An 18,664-nucleotide genomic window follows, 5' to 3' on the forward strand; every position below is an offset into this window, starting at 1 on the left:
GTGCATACAGGAGAGGCCGAAAGCCATAGGCAGGAGTGCTGACACCGCACTACCACGGGGATGAGTCGGGACCCTGAAGGAAGAAGGCAGATGCGGAAGGCCACCTTGGGCGTGAGAAAAGATCCAGATCAGATAAGCCAGGGAAACAGAGAGCAGAGTGGTGGTAGCCAGGGACTGAGGTGTCTGCATGACAGGAAGATGGGCAAGAGGCTACCCTGGGTGTAACAAACATCCCTGTGTTAACTGCACAGATTTCCTTCTATGTCAATATTTTCAACTCCCTGTGGGGGAGGCAGATTGGGAGAGCACGAGCTGGGTCTCGGCAGGAGCACACTCTCATGAAGGGGACTCGGGATACAACGGACATCAGAGTAGCCCTCGGGTGTAGAGCAGGCAGTGGAACGGGGCGGCGGGGAGGTCTTTTGGCAGAGATGCAGAGGTTCTGCTGTGGGGCAGGCTCAGGTTTGCTGATCAGGTTTGCTTGAGGTTTGCTCCTCAAGCGCCCAGACACTGGTATCCGCCATTCCCCAGCCTCCAGTGCACACAGCCTGCCCCTGCAGCCCTGCCCACAGGTGACTCTTCTCTTGCCCCATAATGAGGGGAACAACCAGAAGTGGGCTTCACCCCACAGGACAGGCCCCTCCCCCAAGACTCCCTAACCCTCAGAGGTCCCTGAAGCTGTCCTCACCCCAGCCCATCTCACTGTCCCCGGGATGCTGAAGACCATCATCTCGAGCTCACCATAGCCGTGAAGCCTGATACCCAGGAGAGCTCAGAATCAGTGCAGGGTCCTGAGGGACCATACATGTTCTAAGAATGCTCCGTTGTAAGTTACAAAGAGCACTCTTCCTGAGCCCTGACCAAGGCCAGCCTGGGCTACATGATACAATCTTTAAAAGACACAGGGAGGCATGGTGGAGAGATGGCTCCATGGGTAAGAGCACTGGCTGCTCTTCCAGATGGACCTGGGTTCAATGCCCAGCATTCACGTGGCTGTTTATACCAGTCTGTAACTCCAGTTCTAGGGGATCTGATACCCTCTTCTGGCCTCTGGGCACCAGGGTCAGGCAAAACACTTACACACATAAAATAAAAATAAACGTATCTTTAAGAAAAAGAAAGAAAGGATCCAGCAAGTGAAAGTGTTTGCCTCCAAGCCCCATGACCTGGGATTCACATGGTAGAGGGAAAGAATCAACTCCCACCGACTGTTCTCTGGACTCCACACCTGCACCACGGCACCCACGTGCAAACACATGCACACAAGATAAAATAAGCTAATGCTACATTAATTAATTAATTAATTAATAAGGTTGAGCGCGGTAAAGACATTGGACATCCTCCTTTGCGTCCATCTACATGTATGTATACCCAAGCACGTTCATGCGTGCAAATCTGCCATACACACAATGGCACCGACGCACACGTGTGCAAGTCCACCACACATATGTTATCTGCACATACACGTGCAAATCCACCACATACACGACGTTTAAAGCAAAATCAGAAGCAAAGCACTGTAGATTAACAGACATGAAAAAGTAGAATGAAAGCGGGTTGAGCGATTTAAGAGTGTTGGCCACAATGCAAAGGCCGGAGCCAGGATGTAGTAAGTCTGCATCTGGAGTGGCATCACTTTAGAAGCTGCCACACTGTGAGAACGGAAGTCTTCAGACCGGTGTCCGCCCACTGACACCTAACACAGGACCGGCATCTGGTAGAGTTCCCAGCCCTTGTAGATGGGTGAGGAGCCCTGAACAGGGCACTGAAGAGACTTCCACCCACGTGTCTGTCACCAGATCTAAAGTAGTCCCAGTGACACACCTCCTCCAGCAAGGCCAGCCTTCCACTCCTTTCTAAACAGTTCCATCAATTGTGAATCAAGCATTCAAATATTTGAGTATTTGGGGGATATTCTCATTCAAATCACCATAGATGGATGGATAAATAATGATGGATGGTGGGTAGATGGATGAATAGATAATGTGTGGATAGATGGATGGGTGAGTGGATAATGGGTGGATGGTGGATAGATCGGTGGGTGGGTAGATGGATAGATGGATGGATGGTGGATGGGTGGGCAGGTGGATGGTGGATGGATAGATAATGGACAGATGCTGTATGGATGGGTGCTGTGGGAGTTGAATAGGAATTGTCCCCATAGGCTCGTGCATTTGAATGTTTCCTAGTTGGTGGACTGATTAGAAAGGATTAGGAGGCGTGGCCTCACTAGAGAAGACATGTCACTAGAGATGGACTTTCAAGTTTCAAAACCTCAAACCAGGCTCAGTGTTACACTCTGTGCCTCCTGCTTGTGGGTCCGATGTAAGCTTTCACCTACTGCTCTGGTGTCATGCCTGTCTGCCTCCTGTCATGCTTCCTGCCATGATGGTCAAGGACTCATCCTCTGAAGTGATAAGCAAGCCCTTAATTGAATTCTTTCTTTTACAAGTTACCTTGATAATGATATCTCTTCATAGCAATAGAATAGTAACAAAGACAGATGAATGGAGGGATGGATTGTTGGTATAATGTTCTTGTGGAATGTATACAATTCACCCTTGTTCATTCAAATGCTGATTTCTCTACTGCTGGAGCTGGCCAGCAAAGTCAAACAGTACCTGAATGGGGAGTGAGGATTGAAAGAAATAAAGCAAGACACAAGGGATCTCTTAACAAAAAGTGCTATGGTCAAAGCCAAGTGCAAGGAGTGAGCCCTGAATGCCAGGCATAGGCGCACAAAGGACATTGTCTTAGACCGGGTTGTTATTGCCGCAACAAAACACCATGACCCAAAAGCAAGTTGGGAAGGAAAGGGCTTATTCTGCTTATATTTTCACATCGCTGTTCATCACCAAAGGAAGTCAAGACAGGAACACAAGCAGGGCAGGAACCTTGAGCAGGAGCTGATGCTGAGGCCATGAAGGGGGCTGCTTACTGGCCTGCTGCCCATGGCTTGCTCAGCCTGCTTTCTCATAGAACCCAAGACTGCCAGCCCAGGGATGGCCGTGGACTGGGCCCTCCCCCACTGATCACTGAGAAAATGCCTTCCAGCTTTATCTCATGGAGACATTTCCTCAGCTGAGGCTCCTTTCTCTCTAATGACTCTAGCTTGTGTCAAGTTGACATACAAAACCAGCCAGTACAACTGACTTCTTGTCAACTGGACACACAAACACATCACTATTAAGCCACAACCCTTCCTTTCTTATTCATCCCCAAGATTTCACATTAAAAACATAAATAACTTTAAAAGCCCCACTGTCTTTACAAATTCAAACACATTAAAACTTCAATGCTTTTAAAATATCCAATCACAGGGAAAGGGGGTTTAAAAAAATATCCAATCTCTTTCAAAATCTAAAGTCAAGGTCTCTCAATTATGGGTGCCAGTAAAATAAAAATTAAACCAAATACTTTCTTACTTCAAGAGGGAAAAAACAGGGCACAGTCAAAATCAAATAAAAGCAAAACCAAATTCCAACCATCAAATGTCTGGGATCCACTCACGATCTTCCAGACGCCTCCAAAGGGCGTGGGCCACTTCTCCAACTCCACCCTCTGCAGCACACAGAGCTTTGTCTTCTGAGCTCCGGCTGGCTCTGCTCCACAGCTGCTGCTGTTCTTGGTGGTCACCATGGTACTGGCATCTCCAAAACTGCTGGGCGCCCTTGCTGCAACCGGGCCGCACTTTCACCAATAGCCTCTCATGGCTCTCCTCCTGGTGCCAAGCCTCAACTTCTCTGCATGACCCCTTCAGTCCTGGGCCAGCAACTGCCACTGAGGCTGCACCTTCGCCAATGGCCTCTCACAGTGCCAAGCCTCAGCTGCTCTCCATGACCCCTCCGTGCCTTCAAAACCTGGTGACTCTTACACATTACCAGCTCCAGCTGCCAGCACAGTGTACAACTGTGGCTGCCTCTTGAATACAGCTTCTCTGTGCTCTAAAAAAAAAAAAAAAAAAAAAAAAAAACACTTCCCAGAAGATTTCACCTCAAAGATGCTGGTCTCCTCTTAATCAGCGCTAGTTTCTTAGCTCCAGCTGACCAGCATCAAATATCCAAGTATCGTAAAGGTTTCACTTGAGTAGTTCTGGTCTTTTGTTAATTGCAGCTGATTCTTCAGCTCCAGGTGACCAGAATGACAGAATCTTAAAACATCAAAACAGCCCTGATAGTCTTTACACTTGCCTCTGGAGCTTCATAAGCCAGGCCTCCATCTTCTGCACTGCCCTCAACGTTCTTATCTTCCAAGCTTCCACAGGACATCTCACTGACATCTTGACACTCAATGGTTCTTCCATCCCAAAGTTCCAAAGTCCATCCACAATCCTCCAAAAAACATGGTCAGGGCTGTCACAGCAGAAGGCCACTGTGCTGGTGCCAGTTTGTCTTAGTTAAGGTTGCTACTGCTACAACAAAACTCTATGACCAAAAACTAAGTTGCTGAGGAAAGGGCTTATTCTGCTTATATTTCCACATCGATGGTCATCACCAAAGGAAGTCAGAACAGGAACTCAAACAGGTAAAGAACCTGGAGCAGGAGCTGATGCTGAGGCCACGGAGGGTGCTGCTTACTGGCTTGCTCTTCATGGCTTGCTCAGCCTGCTTTCTTATAGAATCCAGGACCACCAGCCCAGGGATGGCTCCACCCACCATGTTCTGGGCCCTCCACCACTGATCACTAATTGAGAAACTGCTTTACAGGAAGCCCAGCATTTGGGGGGCTAAGGCAGGAAGACTGTGGATTTAAGGCCATCCTGAGCTACAGTGAGACTTTGTCTCAAAAAAAAAAATTTTTTTTTAAAAGAGGAAAGAAGAAAGAGGGAGGAACAGAGAAAAAGAGACAGAAAGTATGAAGGAAGAAGAGAGAAGTGGAGGGAGGGCAGATTGTAGGGCAGATTCTGGCCTTCTGAGGCCCCAGATGACTCCAGGTGGCCCTACAAAGCTAAGTAAGCTTGCTCTGCTCTCTGTATCCGGTCTGCAAGCACAGGAGTCCCAGATCCAAGACCTCTGCTTTACAGACCATCAAATATTAGATCAAATCATGATCACGAGGGACATTATGCCATTGGTGGAGAATCACAGTGCCAGGCTGGCCTTCAGAACCTACTAGCCAGGCACAGCATCTGAAGAGAAGGACTGCGGTATCAGAGAGCTCCTGGAGCAATACAGAAGCGTGATAACCTTCCTGGTGCGAAAAGCGTTGGCCACAGACTATCAAGCCTCCAGGCCCATGGTGAGTATCCAGGAAACCCAGAACTGAAGTTACCATTGTAAAGCATCCTTGCCCCTTTTCAAAATGACAGATTCACAAACATGATTCTGTGCGTGAAATGGTTCCTTGGTGCAGCAGTGGCGTGAAGGTCGTGGTAGTGGCCAGCCACTCTCTGGTTGGATTTAAATGTCACTCCACAAGACAGAATTCATTCCTGGTACTATTTTCTGGGCCAAGAACCCATTGATGGCTAGGTTATAAGCCCTAGGCAAACATCCAGCACTATTATTCTGCTAAATGGACATAAGGATAAATTCTCCCCTAAGTTCTTATCTCTAGACTCATAAATTAGTGCCCTAAACCAGCAGCTCTTTCTTCAGTGACAGGTTAACTGAGAAAGAAAACCAGGAAATGAAAAAAAAAAAGGAAGATTAGGTAAGTTTGGGATCAGAGAGTCTTGAACAGGCTAATAGCTCATTCCAAACAAGTTTATTATGTATAGTGTCTTATATACAGTTTGTAGGTGAAAAATGGGACAGAGTCAGTAGAAAGCTATCATACAATGGAAGAAAAAAAAAAACAGGAAGCTAATCAAGCAATGTGGATATCTCAAGTGTGTTACACACAGACCAAGGGCTCAGTGGCTTTGGGACTTAGAATCGTCAACTTTGAAGGAGGGGAAAGTTGAGTTCTCTGAAATCCCCAAGGCCTGGGCCTCAGGACATCATTGGCCATGTCAAGATCCTTCCTGGTTCTGGGAAAAGATCTAAATTCCTTCTCCACACATCAGGGCCTGAGGAAAAATCCTGGACCAGCCTGGCTCTCTACAGATGAATGCATCTTTCAACCTTCATCAGAGAAGCTGCTTTTTTTTTTTTTTTTTTTTTTTGTAGTAGATGATGATTAATGCGGAGAACTACAATTGGCCAAGGTGCCAAAAATTAGAGATAGCAGAGTGCTTGACTACACATGAAAAATCTGTAACACACACACACACACACACACACACACACACACACACACACACACACTTCCACTATGTTTGTGAATTGTAGTGGAAGAGAGGGCAGAGACTGCAAGAGCCAGAGGGAGTAGGCACTTGCAGCGAGCTTACACTGGCTATGGCTGCGTGCAGACATCCCACCATGGATGTGAGAGAGGACCACAAACTCCCACCCTCATCTAAGGAGCTATGGGCAGCTGATGGCTACAAAGGAAAGGCAAATGGGTTTTCTTCAGGGACGCAGCCCCTGAGAGACTACCCAGGATTCAGCAGAGTCCTGTGCTGGTGCACACACAGGCAGGACTAGGTTCACGTGATGGGTTTGGAGTGTAGGGAGAGTGCACACATGTAGTTGGGAGGGAGAGTTTGGGGGAAATAAGGAAGGAATTGGAGCTTAGGAATGTGGGTAGAGTTAATGAAAACATAATTTAAAAATGAAACATTCATAAACAAAAAAAAATGTTTTCTGGAAGGAATAGGGAGCAGTTACCTTGGAAGGGAGCAGGAGAAGGGGCAGACATTATAGGACAAAGGAGGAGCCTTTCAGAGGCAAGAGGAAGAACAGGCATTGTGGACAGAGCAGGGACTATCAAGGGATTGGTGGAGGCAGAGGCCATAACACGGCAAGAGGCCTCACCTAACAACAATCTCTCATGGACAATTCTGCCTGGCCCTGGCAAGGCAGCCCAAGCTCAGAACTCCCCTGCCCCCACCAGGCTCTCCTCACCCCACAAAGCCTGCATCTTTGGCAAAACACACGGGTAAACCTAGCAGCTGAGGCCCCTTGCCCGCTCAGCAATCACCTCCAGCTCCCCAAACCCTGAGCTGGAGGGCTGTGATGGCTTTGATGGCTGGCATTTCCTCCTTCCATGTGGGATGTTTGGAAAGGACACGCTTGCTTGGCAATCCTAACATGCTCAGGAATGCCAGTCTTGGCCTCCTCCAGAATTCCAGCACCTTCCAAAGCTCCTGGATCAGCCTGAGTTTTGCTGTCTCAACACAAAAAGTGGTGTCTTCAAGCAGGGCTTACTCTTAGAAATGGCAAAGGAAAAAAACAGGAAGCTCCCATTGACCTAGGGAGGCCTCTCAGGACCCCTGCCCCAGAGTTCAGTGAGAACCAGACAGCACTGAAAATTCTAGGACACGCTCACCCCTGAGCAGATATCATCAATTGATTGAAGAGCTTCCATTTCCCCCACCAAGCCAGGCTCCCTAAAATAAGCTCACCTGCCATTCCCTTGGCGGGGAGTGTGGAAAGTGTCCTCTTTGGTGGGTAGGGGTGGAAAGAAGGCCCCTGTCCTGCCTGGACAGGAAGCAGAGACTGGGGTCAAGCCTTGCTGCCAGCAGCAGTGTGACTATGGACCAGACACTGCCCTCTCTGAGCCCAGCATCCCTGTTTGTGAATGAGGTGACTGGCCCCTTCCAGCCCCTTGTGACTAGGCTAGCTTAGTCAGACATAGGTAATCAGAAGGTCCTGGGAACTAGCCAAGGGGAGAGAGGAACAAAGAAATCCCACAAGGATGGATTGCAAGTAAGGTGGGCATCCAGCCAGCATCTCTGCCCTGCCTTAGTGGTCTGGCAGAACCGCTGGGCCTCTTACCTCACAGCCCCGGAGCTGAGGTGCACTGTGGGACTGTGTGAGGGAAGTCTATGAGACACAGGCGGCCAGCTAGGCATAGGGCAAGGCAAGGGAAGGCAAGCTGCAAGAGCTCCCCCAGAGCATGTCCTGCCCTTCACATACCAGCCACTTTCCCAAGGCCACGCCTGGGCATCCGGCACCTCCATGAGCAAGAGTCTGATGTCTTCTGGCAGGATGGGGCTCCAGAACTCATTCCTTTATTCAGGGAAGTTGTCATCAAGTGCCTCTGTATGTAAGTTCCATGCTGGGCCTTGAGGAAGACAACGTGGCCTCATCAGACAAGGTCATCAAGGGCACCTTGGCTGTGACCCAGACTAGGCCCTAGGCTAGCACCATGTGGACAAGGAGCCTATAGCGTCACCGCAGCCACAGGTAGGGCCGTTGCAGTCAGATACTTCCATGAGTTTACTGGCAAGTTTTTTTGGCATTTGTTTTTTTATAAGAATGTTGGGTTCTGGGTCCTATGTAGTCATATGTAGAGATCTGGAACTAGGAAGCCATTTATCAGCTGTCAGCCTTGGGATTCAGACTCCATTTCTGACTCAGACCAGCTGTGCGCAGAGAACAAGGCCAGATCCTTCTTCCTGCAGATGGGGAGGCAGGAACAGTCAGCGTCCAGGGGTCCAGGGTCCTCGGCTGCTCTGTTCTCCCCAGCACTGTGCAAGAGGACCCCTAAATTTCCTTGCCTCCTCACTAAGGGCACCCAAGGACTAGGGGTTAAGAGCATCTTCTGTAAGATGCTTGCATGGGAATGCACTGTTCAGAGCGTGGGGTATGGGCATCTAGGAGGGGTTATGGCCAGAAGAATGATGACACCCCCCCCCAAGCTGACCTCTGAGACCTGGGGAAGGCAGCCACTGAACAAGTCCTAAGAAAGTGAGTGGGTAAGTGTTAGGTTCTGGAGGAAATTCCTCTTGTGGAGGAGCCCGTAGTCATACTGGATATCTCTGAGCAGCGACTCTGCTGTGTTGGGAGCGAGGCACCGACAACTTGTGTGGTCAAGCACCATTGGGCAGCACCTGGAGCCTGCTGGAGTCTAACGACGGCACACTTGGCAGCTTTTGACCGACCCTCTGCCAGAGGGAAGGCCTCACTCAAAGGCTCCTTCAGCTCTTGGCCCAGAGCGCTTTGTTGCCTTCGAGCACAAAGGCCGCCATTGACCTCTACTCTGCTGTCTGAGGACAGAAGTCTCACAGCTGCTGTGCACAGTATGGGCTAGGCTTTGAGGCTGCTGCTCTCGGCAGCTGCCACCTGCTGAGAGGGAAGGCAGGGCCCTGCACACCAGCGATACCAGCCGGTCAGTTGTTCGAGGTCCAGGAGGCGCTGGTTGGGTGTGGAAATCCTATCCTGTAGGAAGGCTTGGACCTGAGCCTCTAAAATTGTGGCAGACTGGTTTCCCAGCTGTGAAGGACTTTGGCTGGAAGGGGACCTCAGGGGGAGAGGATGGTGAGGGTCTCGTGCAGGATCCTTTGGAGCAGCGCCAGGGAGATGGCTCAGGGGGTAAAGAGCTTGCATGCAAGCGTTAGGACCCGAGTTCAGATTCCCAGCTCTCCCACAGGCAATTTAGTGCAGCAGCGCACACCAGTACCCACAGCACTGGAGATGGAGATGGGCAGATGCGGAGAGCCAAATCCTGAGGTCCAGGTCCAGCGAATGAATGGACTTTAAGACGGCGACTTTTACATCACAATGTCCACATTCAGCTTTCAGTTCATGCCAGGCATAGCATCACTCACCTATAAATCCAGCACTAGGGAGGGGAAGGCAAGATCAGGGGTTTGAGGCCAACCTGAGAACTGTGTCTCAAAAATAAAACACCTCAACGAGCTGGAGAAGTGTAGCAGTTACAGCACTGTTCTGTTTAGCTCTTGTACATACTTTTTAATGCAAACAGATGTAAAATTTTCAATTTATGTACAATTTTAAATGCTGCTACTTGGCATCAAAATGAGACACCCTGGGTCAGGTCTTCAATAAAATCCTTTCAGGCCAGATATGGTGGCATACACCTTTAGTCCCACCACTCAGGGGGCAGAGGCAAGTGGATTTCTGTGAGTTCAAGGCCAGCATGGTCTACGGACTGAGCAGGACCCCAGGACAGCCAGGGCTATGTATAAACATACTTCCTCCAACAACCAAAACAAACTAAACAAAAAACCCTTAATAGAACCTTTTTAATCCTTGAGCAGAGGAAAGAGATGCAGAAATGAATACCCTCTAGAGACACAGGCAGAGAATAAGCTCCTCCTTACAAAGGAAAACCAGGGGTCACCCTTTAAATGTGGCTGATCTGGGGACTGGAGAGATGGCTCCATAGTTAAGAGCACTGACTATTCTTCCAGAGGGCCCAGGTTCAATTCCCAGCACACACACAGTAGCTCACAACCATCTGTGACTCCAGTTCTTCTGGTTCCATGTGCACCCAGGCACATACATGAAGCCCAGGCACACATGCAGGCAAAGCACATGAAATAATTAAGAGGCTGGTTTAGAGTTTCACAAATAACATTTATTGGCTGCATTCATAACAGACTCACGCGGACATTCATACCAGCCCCCCCTTCAACGAACAGTCACGTGGCGGCTCCTAGCTCGGATTGGATCCTGGGTGCAAATCTTATCATGTGTGGAAACAGCAAGTGTCACAGGTCTTCCCGATCTGAGGGCTTCCCTCGGAGACCATGACCATGACTGACGTTCTTGCTGAGGATCTTGACCGTAGCTGAAGACTCCAACTCAGTCCCAGAACAAGTGGCTGGAAAGCCAAGGGAAAGGCAAGTGCTAGGAGCTGTACCCAGGCTGAGTGCTTACTGTCCTTGGCGTGGGCTTACCAGGAGCCTCCACAGCCAGGACGGTGTGGGTGTGCCCTCAGTCACTGGGTTCCCCACATTACTCAGGAACTGGGGGAGTGGACCAGGGTCAGCGTTGCCTCTCTGATTCCCAGCTGTGAGACCCGGTGAGCCTCTGACCTCCAGTACCCACCCTCAGGAAGGGAGGAAAGGCCCAGTTTTGTAGAGCTGTGGGAGTGGGCGATATGGGAGCTATGCAGGGCACGGGGGTGGGGAGGGCAGCACTGTGCGGGGGAGGATGGGAAGGTCCACAGCACCCTTATCCTAGGAGGGCTCTGAGCTGGACCTTCCGCCACCAAGTATCTGCTAGGCTCCAGGGGCAGCCAGGCCTGTGATGTGAAAGTTCACGGGGCTCCCCACATCCCAGCTGGACAAGGGGGCTAGGCCGGCACTGCTATCCCAGAGCCAGGCCTGTGACGCCAAGGGTACCTCTTCCAAGCGCCTTCCAAGTGCTGTCACCATGGCATCTGAGGGCTCAATGGTCTTTCAGTAAAGGATGTAAGTCTGGGGCAGGGTGCTGGTGGTAGGGACTCTAGATTCCAAGGGGAGTGATGAGTCTAGACCCCCCCCCCCAATCCTCAACTCCTCAACTCACCGAATGGCCATGATGGCCCTCAGGACAGCCTGCAGCAGGGTCAGGAGGTTGAAGGTGAGGGGCAGGAGGCCTAGGCGGCCAGCATGTGCCTCATCCTCCTGGGAACCTGACAACTCATCTTGATGAAGGCTCTGGAGCCGCTGCCACTTGAGGAGGAGACGCTGGTCCCCACAGACCTGCCAACAGCCGTGCCATCTTCTTGAGTCCAGGGGGCAATCTAGAAGTAGGAGGAGCATTTGTTAAGGACAGGGCAGAACCTGGGGGCCCAGGAGCTGAGGATTGTGGCTCCGGGGGGACCTGGCCCCACCCAACCAAGGTGCAGTTTCTTTTTTCTTTCTCTTTTCTTTTCTTCTTCTTTTCTTTTTCTCTCTAAAAGGTAGAGGCCAGTGAAGACAGCGCCTGATTGGGTTCCCACAGCTGAGTTTGGGGAGAACAGCTGATCTAAGTCTCCCCTCCTCCAGCACTGTACTTCAGTATCTTTCAAAGAGTTCTCAGACACAACTAGAGAAATGGCTCACTGGTTAAGAGTACTGGCTGCTCTTTGAGAGGACCTGAGTTCAACTCCTAGCACCCCCACATGGTGGCTAGCCACCTTTGGTACAGTTCCAGGGTCCCCAACTTCCTCTTCTGGCTCCTGAGGACACTACAGGCACAAGGTAGACACACATGCTGACAAAACAATCACTTGTAATTAATTAATTAATAATCAGCTGGTGGCCAGGCATTGAACAAGACACCTGACACTGACACGTGCGCTTGCACCTGAATGTCTGCGTGCACATACCCACACAGACAGGCTGGTACACACATCGCCACGACCCACCGGCGGTCTCTAGCCTGCGCTGTTTGCTGTGGTCCTCCGGCACGCGCTCCTTCCTTGTGCGGAGTCAGTCTCCCCGTTATGTTTTTCTGCCCTAGGAGCAGCGGCACCCTAGAGTGTCACAGCATGGAACCTGAGTGTGTGAGTGGCAGGCCATTTCCTCTACGCGATGGAACAATGACTCTCTGGAAGGTGACGCAGCGGTTAAGAGCACCGACTGCTCTTCCAGAGGTCCTGAGTTCAATTCCCAGCACCCACGTGGCGGCTCACACCTGTCAGTAACTCCAGTTCCAGGGCATCAGACACCCTCCCAGACATACTGCACGCAAAACACCAAGGCACTAAGGCTCAGTGCTTCCATAGCAAATGCTACAGCCATACCGTGCAGAGTCCCAACATCTGAGCTTCCTGGAAGCCCTTCAGTATTCTCAGGTAAGCTCTGCTCAGAGCAGGCTCCCCAGCATTGATATGTTTTTTCCACAGTATTGCAAACACACTATTGGCAGAAATGAGCCCTAATTATATCAATGCAAAAACATTTAACATGTAACATGATAACTACATTTTCCTTCTGGAAACAAAACAAACAAACAAACACCACAAAACCACAAAAGCCCGGAGCAGAAGAGCAAGGAAACGTCTTTTGCAAGAAAAATGAAAGATGAAAAACATGTCCAGGGATGTATCCCAGCAAGTGAAAGGCTGACTGTGATTCCAGCACAGGCGAATGAGAGCATGCGTGCACACACACACAAGAGTATGCAAATGGAAACCCATTGGATTTGAAGGCAAATGATGAAATCACACTGGGCTGGAAGAGGGACAGAAGAGGAGACAGGCTGTCCTCCTGATCCTGCCTCTGATGTTTCTTCATGTGAACAGGTGAGAGGCTTGCCGCGTGAACTCTGGAAGTTACCTGAGCTGAGGGACATGGTGAAGCCCCTGCAGTCCCCACCACAGGGGAGGCTGAAGAGGGACAGTGGCCTGAGCCTAGGCGTTCACACACAGCTGGGGGTGAGTAAGCTCTGATCTCAACAACAAATCAACTAGAAAGCATGGTTGGAGGGGCTAGAGAGACAGCTCTGAGGCTGGGGCACTGTCTTCTCTTGCAGAGGTCTGAGCTTCGAATCCGTACTCCATGTGACAGTGTTACTTCTGTGGCTAGGAACGGGGCGTTTTTACACATTTAAGAACACCGTGGTTGGTGGCTGTCCATTCCCAAGCTTCTCATTCCTTCCTGGTCATTTCCTAGCTCCTCTAGTCATTTGAGCTTTTTCCCAGAATGCCATCCCCACCCGGAGATCCTGCACAAGGCACCAGGCCAGAGCCTGGAAGTATCTTCAAGATCAGGTCCAGGACAGTGGGTTCAAAAAACATGAGCAGCGTGGGGAGAAGACGCCTGCCCTCTCCCAGGGATCCGAGCCACGGCACACGTGCCTGAGTCCACGTCACCAGCGCGAGTGTGCTGCCGAACGTGTATGAACCTACACTGAGTACGCGGATGTGATCACACGCTGTCAACATGAATACAGGAATGCATGCATGCCAGGCCACATGCGTGAGCAGCCTGTGCATGCACTATTATGACTGTATTGTATAACGTGTGTGTGTCTGTGTGTGGCATTAGACCTGTCACATCATAAATACACACCAGTTCCAAGTGACCATGTGCAGACATTCCATACCACAAGTCACAGAAGTGACACCTGAATAAAACCTCCCTTCAGATGGCATCAGCTCCGGCTTGCCGCTTCGGAGACTGGTGGTCATTTGTAAAAGGACGGCAGGCAGCTGTGATGCCTGGCAAGGGCTGGGGTGTGTGTCACCGGTGTGGCTTTGTCCCGCCCCCTTCCTGAGGCAGAATGAGGTGACACACGGTGTGGAGTTACCTGGAGTGTCTCGAAGATTCTCCAGCCTCTTCACCACCTGGGAGATGAGAAAGTGGGTCAGTGTGTCGTCTAATGAGCCACGGTGTGTGGGGGGGATGGGGAAGGGGGAGGGGTGCTGTGGCTCCCAGTTCAGGTCCGAGTTCTTTGTGCTGGGGACAGTTTGCTGCACAGAGATGGAAAACCCAAAAGTGGAAGGCAAGAGGAGAGAAAAATGAGCCTTCTGACTAGCCCTGAACACAAAGAAGGCCCTGTCAGATGCAAGAAGGCGGGATGTGGAAAACTCTGGCATCACTGCCTGGGGGCGGGGGTGGTACCAGAGGAAGGAAACCCACAGCCTTGGCCCCTCTCAGCCACCTCTTCGGAGCTCTGGACAGGTGCAGAGAGATGGGCACAGGGCGTGGTAGGGAGAAAGACAGGGGGGGAGACAGCAAGGAGGAAAAGATGCAGCGGCCTGGCTACCAGATGGCCCCTCACCCATCCTCAGGGAATGAGGCCCACACTTCCCAGGACCCCCACAAGACAAGACCTCTGCCCTCAGCTGCCCTCACCAGGGCCGTCAGGGAGGTGCGGCCCCTTGGACTCCTCCCCTTTTCCCCTCACCCAGTCCTGTCTCACACACCGCCTTCTTACCTTCTTCTGTGACCTCAGCCCCTGGGGCACCCAGTAGGGCATAACAGCCCTATCCCTGGGCATCGGAAGGCGGCCCCCAAAGCAGTGGCAGGGGCAGCGACATGACTTTATGGCTCTGGGGACATAACACCGCATCATCTTTGAGACCTGCCAGTGGACAGTAAGAAAGGTTCAAAAGGGTGAGGGTGGCACCGGGTGTGATGGCACGTGCCTTTAACTACAGCCCTCAGAAGGCAGGTGGGTCTTTGTGAGTTCAAAGCCGGCCTGGTCTACATAGGGAGACCCTGTCTTTGGGGGGCGGGGGCATAATCCAGCTAGTAGAGTGTTTGCCAACCACACCCATGGCCCTAGGTTCCATCTCCAGCACCGCCAGATATAAGGGCCAGCAAGATGGCTCAGCGGTAAGCGCAGCTTCGGCCTAGCCTGTACTCCTGTGTTCACGCCCTGGGACTCACAGTGGAAAGAGAGAACTGACCCCTGTAATTGTCTTGACTTCCACACATGCCCCTTGGCACATATACACCCACACACACAATACACACACACACACACACACACACACACACAAAATAAATAAATATAAAAAGATTCCCGACAGGCACGGTAATAACAGTAGTTTGAATGAGAATGGCCCCTAGAGGCTCTTATGTTTGAATACTTGGTCTGAGCTGCTGGGACTGCTTGAGAAGGATTAGGGGATGTGTGGTCTTTGGTTTGTTGTGAGTTTTTTGTTTTTGTTTGTTTGTTTTGAGACAGGGTCTTTCTATGTAGCTCTAGCTGGCCTGGAACTCACTATGTAGGCAGGCTGGCCTTGACCTCACAGGCCAAGAACTTCCTTGGCACACTGTCGATGGTAAATGGACTGTCTAGAAGCCTGTGGCAGGCACAGGAGGTAACCAAAGTATCTCTCCACCAAAGTCCATGCGGCTCTTCTGCCCTGGCAGGGGAGGGCGTGGGCAGGCCCATGGGTATGAGTGCCATGTCATGGTGCCCACAGGGGAGCAGCAGGTACAAGGGAGCTGGGAGGACACTCAGGAGAATACACACACCACAGGAATGAATCTCAAAAGGCCTATGCAAGCCAAAGAAATGGTTTAGCAGGAAAGGGTGCACGGCCACAAAGCCTGATGATGTGAGTTTGATCCCTGGAATCCACAGGATTGAAGGACAGATCCAACCCCCAAACACAGTCTTCTGATCTCCACAAGTATACCATGGTCCCATATGTATACACACACACACACACGTATACACATACATGCATACATGCATACACATATGCAACCAAAAATATTTTTTAAAAAACTTTAAGAAAAGAGGAGCTGAGGAGCTGGCTCTGTGGGTGAGAACACCTACTGTGCAAACATGAGGACTGAGTTTGGCTCCCCAACACCCTTGTGAAAGACAGGCATGCACTGTTCACACCTGTATGCCCAGCATTCAGGGGTAGAGACAGGAAGATCCCAGGAGCTTGCTGACAGCCAGCCTAGCAGATGCAGCAATCCCTGGGTTCAGTGAGGGAGTGTCCCAAGTCGATAAGACAGAGAAGGGTAAATAAGACAAAAGACACCGTGGTGGTGGTTCTGGTGGTGGTGGTGGTGCATGTCTTTAATCCCAGCACCCGGGAGGCAGAGACAAGTGGATCTCTGTGAGTTCCAGGCCAGCCTGGTTTACAGAGTGAATTCTAGAACAGCCATGGCTAAAACAGGATAAACCCTGTCTTGAAAAACAAAGAAAACAAAACAAAACAAACAAACATATCTGACAATATACTCTGGCCTCCAACTCTATTTGTATGGATGTGTGCAGGACCTCACAGGCAGAAACAAGCATATAACACATAAACACATACACACACACACACACACACATACACACACAATTAAAAGGAAACAAAAGGGGTGGAGGAAAGGTGAGGAGGAAGGTGGGCAGGGACTGTCATCATTCAGCAGAGAGCACTTCAATCCCCAGCATCAACATCAATCAGTCAATCAATCAAACCAAAACTGTGTCCCAGGAACTTCAGTCATAGGAGACCTGTGATTCTGATGGCCTCTGGGCCCAGTCATATGTCCAGACCCTAAGCGATGACCTGCCAACTCACTCACATACCTGCTTTCGTGGTCTCAGGGACAGAGGGACCCAGTAGGGCAGCAGTGCATCAGCCCTGGGCACAGGCAGGTGGCCCCCAAACCTGGCATAGCACTGGCAACACATGCACTCTGGGAGGACGGTGCGGAGGCCGGGGTACACCTGAGCAAGATACACAGAGGACAGAACTAAGCGGGATACACCTGAGCAAGACACCGAGGACAGAGCTGGGTATGGAAGGCATCTGTGACAGGACTGAAAGGCAGTTCCCGGGGGGAGGGACGGGGACTCAGGATGAGGCCGGCTACATGGCCGTTTGCAAGCTGGGGTCGGGGGAATCTTGGCCACTCACTGCTGCCTCACTGTGAGCAAGTCTGTCCATGGAAGATTCGAGCAACTGGAGGCAGAGGAGTCAGCTACTCCCTGGTTCACCTGTGGCTTTCTGTGTGGTGCTAACCACGTGTTGGGGCCACCACCCACGCTCTAGGGGTAGATGAAGAGGCTGATGACCAGGGCGGGACACTGTGGGGGACTTCTGGATTTTCTGGCTCAGAAGGGACTGGTAGGGAGGAGATACGGGGGCATCAAGATGACCCACACCACCACATGCTTCTGTGGGGGCCAGCCTGAGGCCCTCATCTCCCTCCTCCCACCCAGAGGAGGGACGAGAGGCTGCGGGCATGCGCTCACCGTGTGACCTGTGATGCACACCTCCTTTCCAAAGGTCTGAAGTGAACCCTTCCTAGAAAAGAGAAACACACTGCTGAGGATGTGCAAACCGAGGGCTGGGCACTGGTGAGCCTTGGCACCACGCTCAGGGTGGAGAGGCTGTCCTTTCGTGCCCAGGAGGCGCTTCGGTGTGACAGAAGGGCAGGCTCACTCACGTGATAACTTCCCCATTGATGTGGGACCCTATGTTCCAAAGCCAACTTGCTTCAGGATACTCCGGCTAAAGCCAGGCCTGGCTCTCAGGAGAGTCCTAAGGTCCAAACCTCCCAGGGGCCCCACTGAGCCTTCCGTGATGCTTTGCTGGCTACACACAGGCCTACTGTACTAAGAAGGAGATCCTGTCGAAACTGCAACAACCCAGTAGAACCGGTGAATTTCAAGACACAGGGGCACAGAGAACAGAACAGAAGAAAACCAGAGCGGAACATAAAACAGGAGACAGAGCAAAACAAAGCAAAACACAGGGGGTCAGAGTGGGCAAAGGGGGACAAGGATAGAGGGAGACACAGCAGAACAGTGCTCGGAGTGACAGTTTCTCTTCCTGGATCCCAGCCACACACTACCAGGATATTAGCCATGAGATCTCAGGCGTGTGGACATCGAATGTCAGGTAAGGCTGAGTTTCTGTGGCGGTGTCAGCTTGCTTCGTGTCAGAAAGCACACACCCGAGCGTTTTTTGTGTTTCATTACAATAATCACAGTCATTACCATCTGCTTTGCTGTTCTGTTAAGGCCTATGTAACCCAAGCTTGCCTCGAACTCACAGCAATCCTCCTGCCTCAGTCTCCCAAGTGCTGGGATCACAGTAGTGAGCTTGGCGTGCTTCAGGCCTTTGTACTCAATTCTCCTAGCTGATAACTGAAAACAAGACACAGGGGCTGGCCTACATAGCATCTGGCCTACCTCAGGCAGCCCACAATGGAAGTGAGGTCAAGCTAGTCTCAGAGATTTGTCTTCACAGTGTTATAACCCTTAAAACTAAGTTTGGAACTGCCTGCTGGAACCAGTGGGAGCAACTGGGCTCCCTTCCTGAAAGAGCTACCCTAGTTACCTCAGGAGGTGGTCACCTGGCCTTGGCGGGAAGCCAGGGAAAGGGGAGGGCTGGGGGAAAACGTCCGCGCTACAGTCCTTGCACACCTGGATACAGCCATGCCTGAAGACCTGCTCCTGACATTTCCAGGGATGGAAAGAGAAGGTCGCCT

The 18,664-nt window shown here is 51.1% G+C and overlaps 1 protein-coding gene across 1 annotated transcript; it reads right to left on the minus strand.

The window, feature by feature from the left end:
* Positions 1 to 10,563: 10,563 nt before the first annotated feature.
* CUNH16orf95 (chromosome unknown C16orf95 homolog) lies at positions 10,564 to 18,636 on the minus strand. Its single transcript, XM_055621604.1, has 7 exons — positions 18,600 to 18,636; positions 17,432 to 17,475; positions 16,755 to 16,895; positions 14,643 to 14,789; positions 14,013 to 14,049; positions 11,304 to 11,520; positions 10,564 to 10,614 (listed from the first exon to the last, which is right to left on the minus strand). The coding sequence occupies exons 1-7, from the start codon at positions 18,634 to 18,636 to the stop codon at positions 10,596 to 10,598; spliced, it is 642 nt and encodes a 213-aa protein (XP_055477579.1). The 3' UTR covers positions 10,564 to 10,595.
* Positions 18,637 to 18,664: the final 28 nt, after the last annotated feature.

The sequence above is a fragment of the Psammomys obesus genome, unplaced genomic scaffold, assembly GCF_907164565.1.
Source record: "Psammomys obesus unplaced genomic scaffold, mPsaObe1.curated_primary_1811, whole genome shotgun sequence".
NCBI classification, from domain to species: domain Eukaryota; kingdom Metazoa; phylum Chordata; class Mammalia; order Rodentia; family Muridae; genus Psammomys; species Psammomys obesus.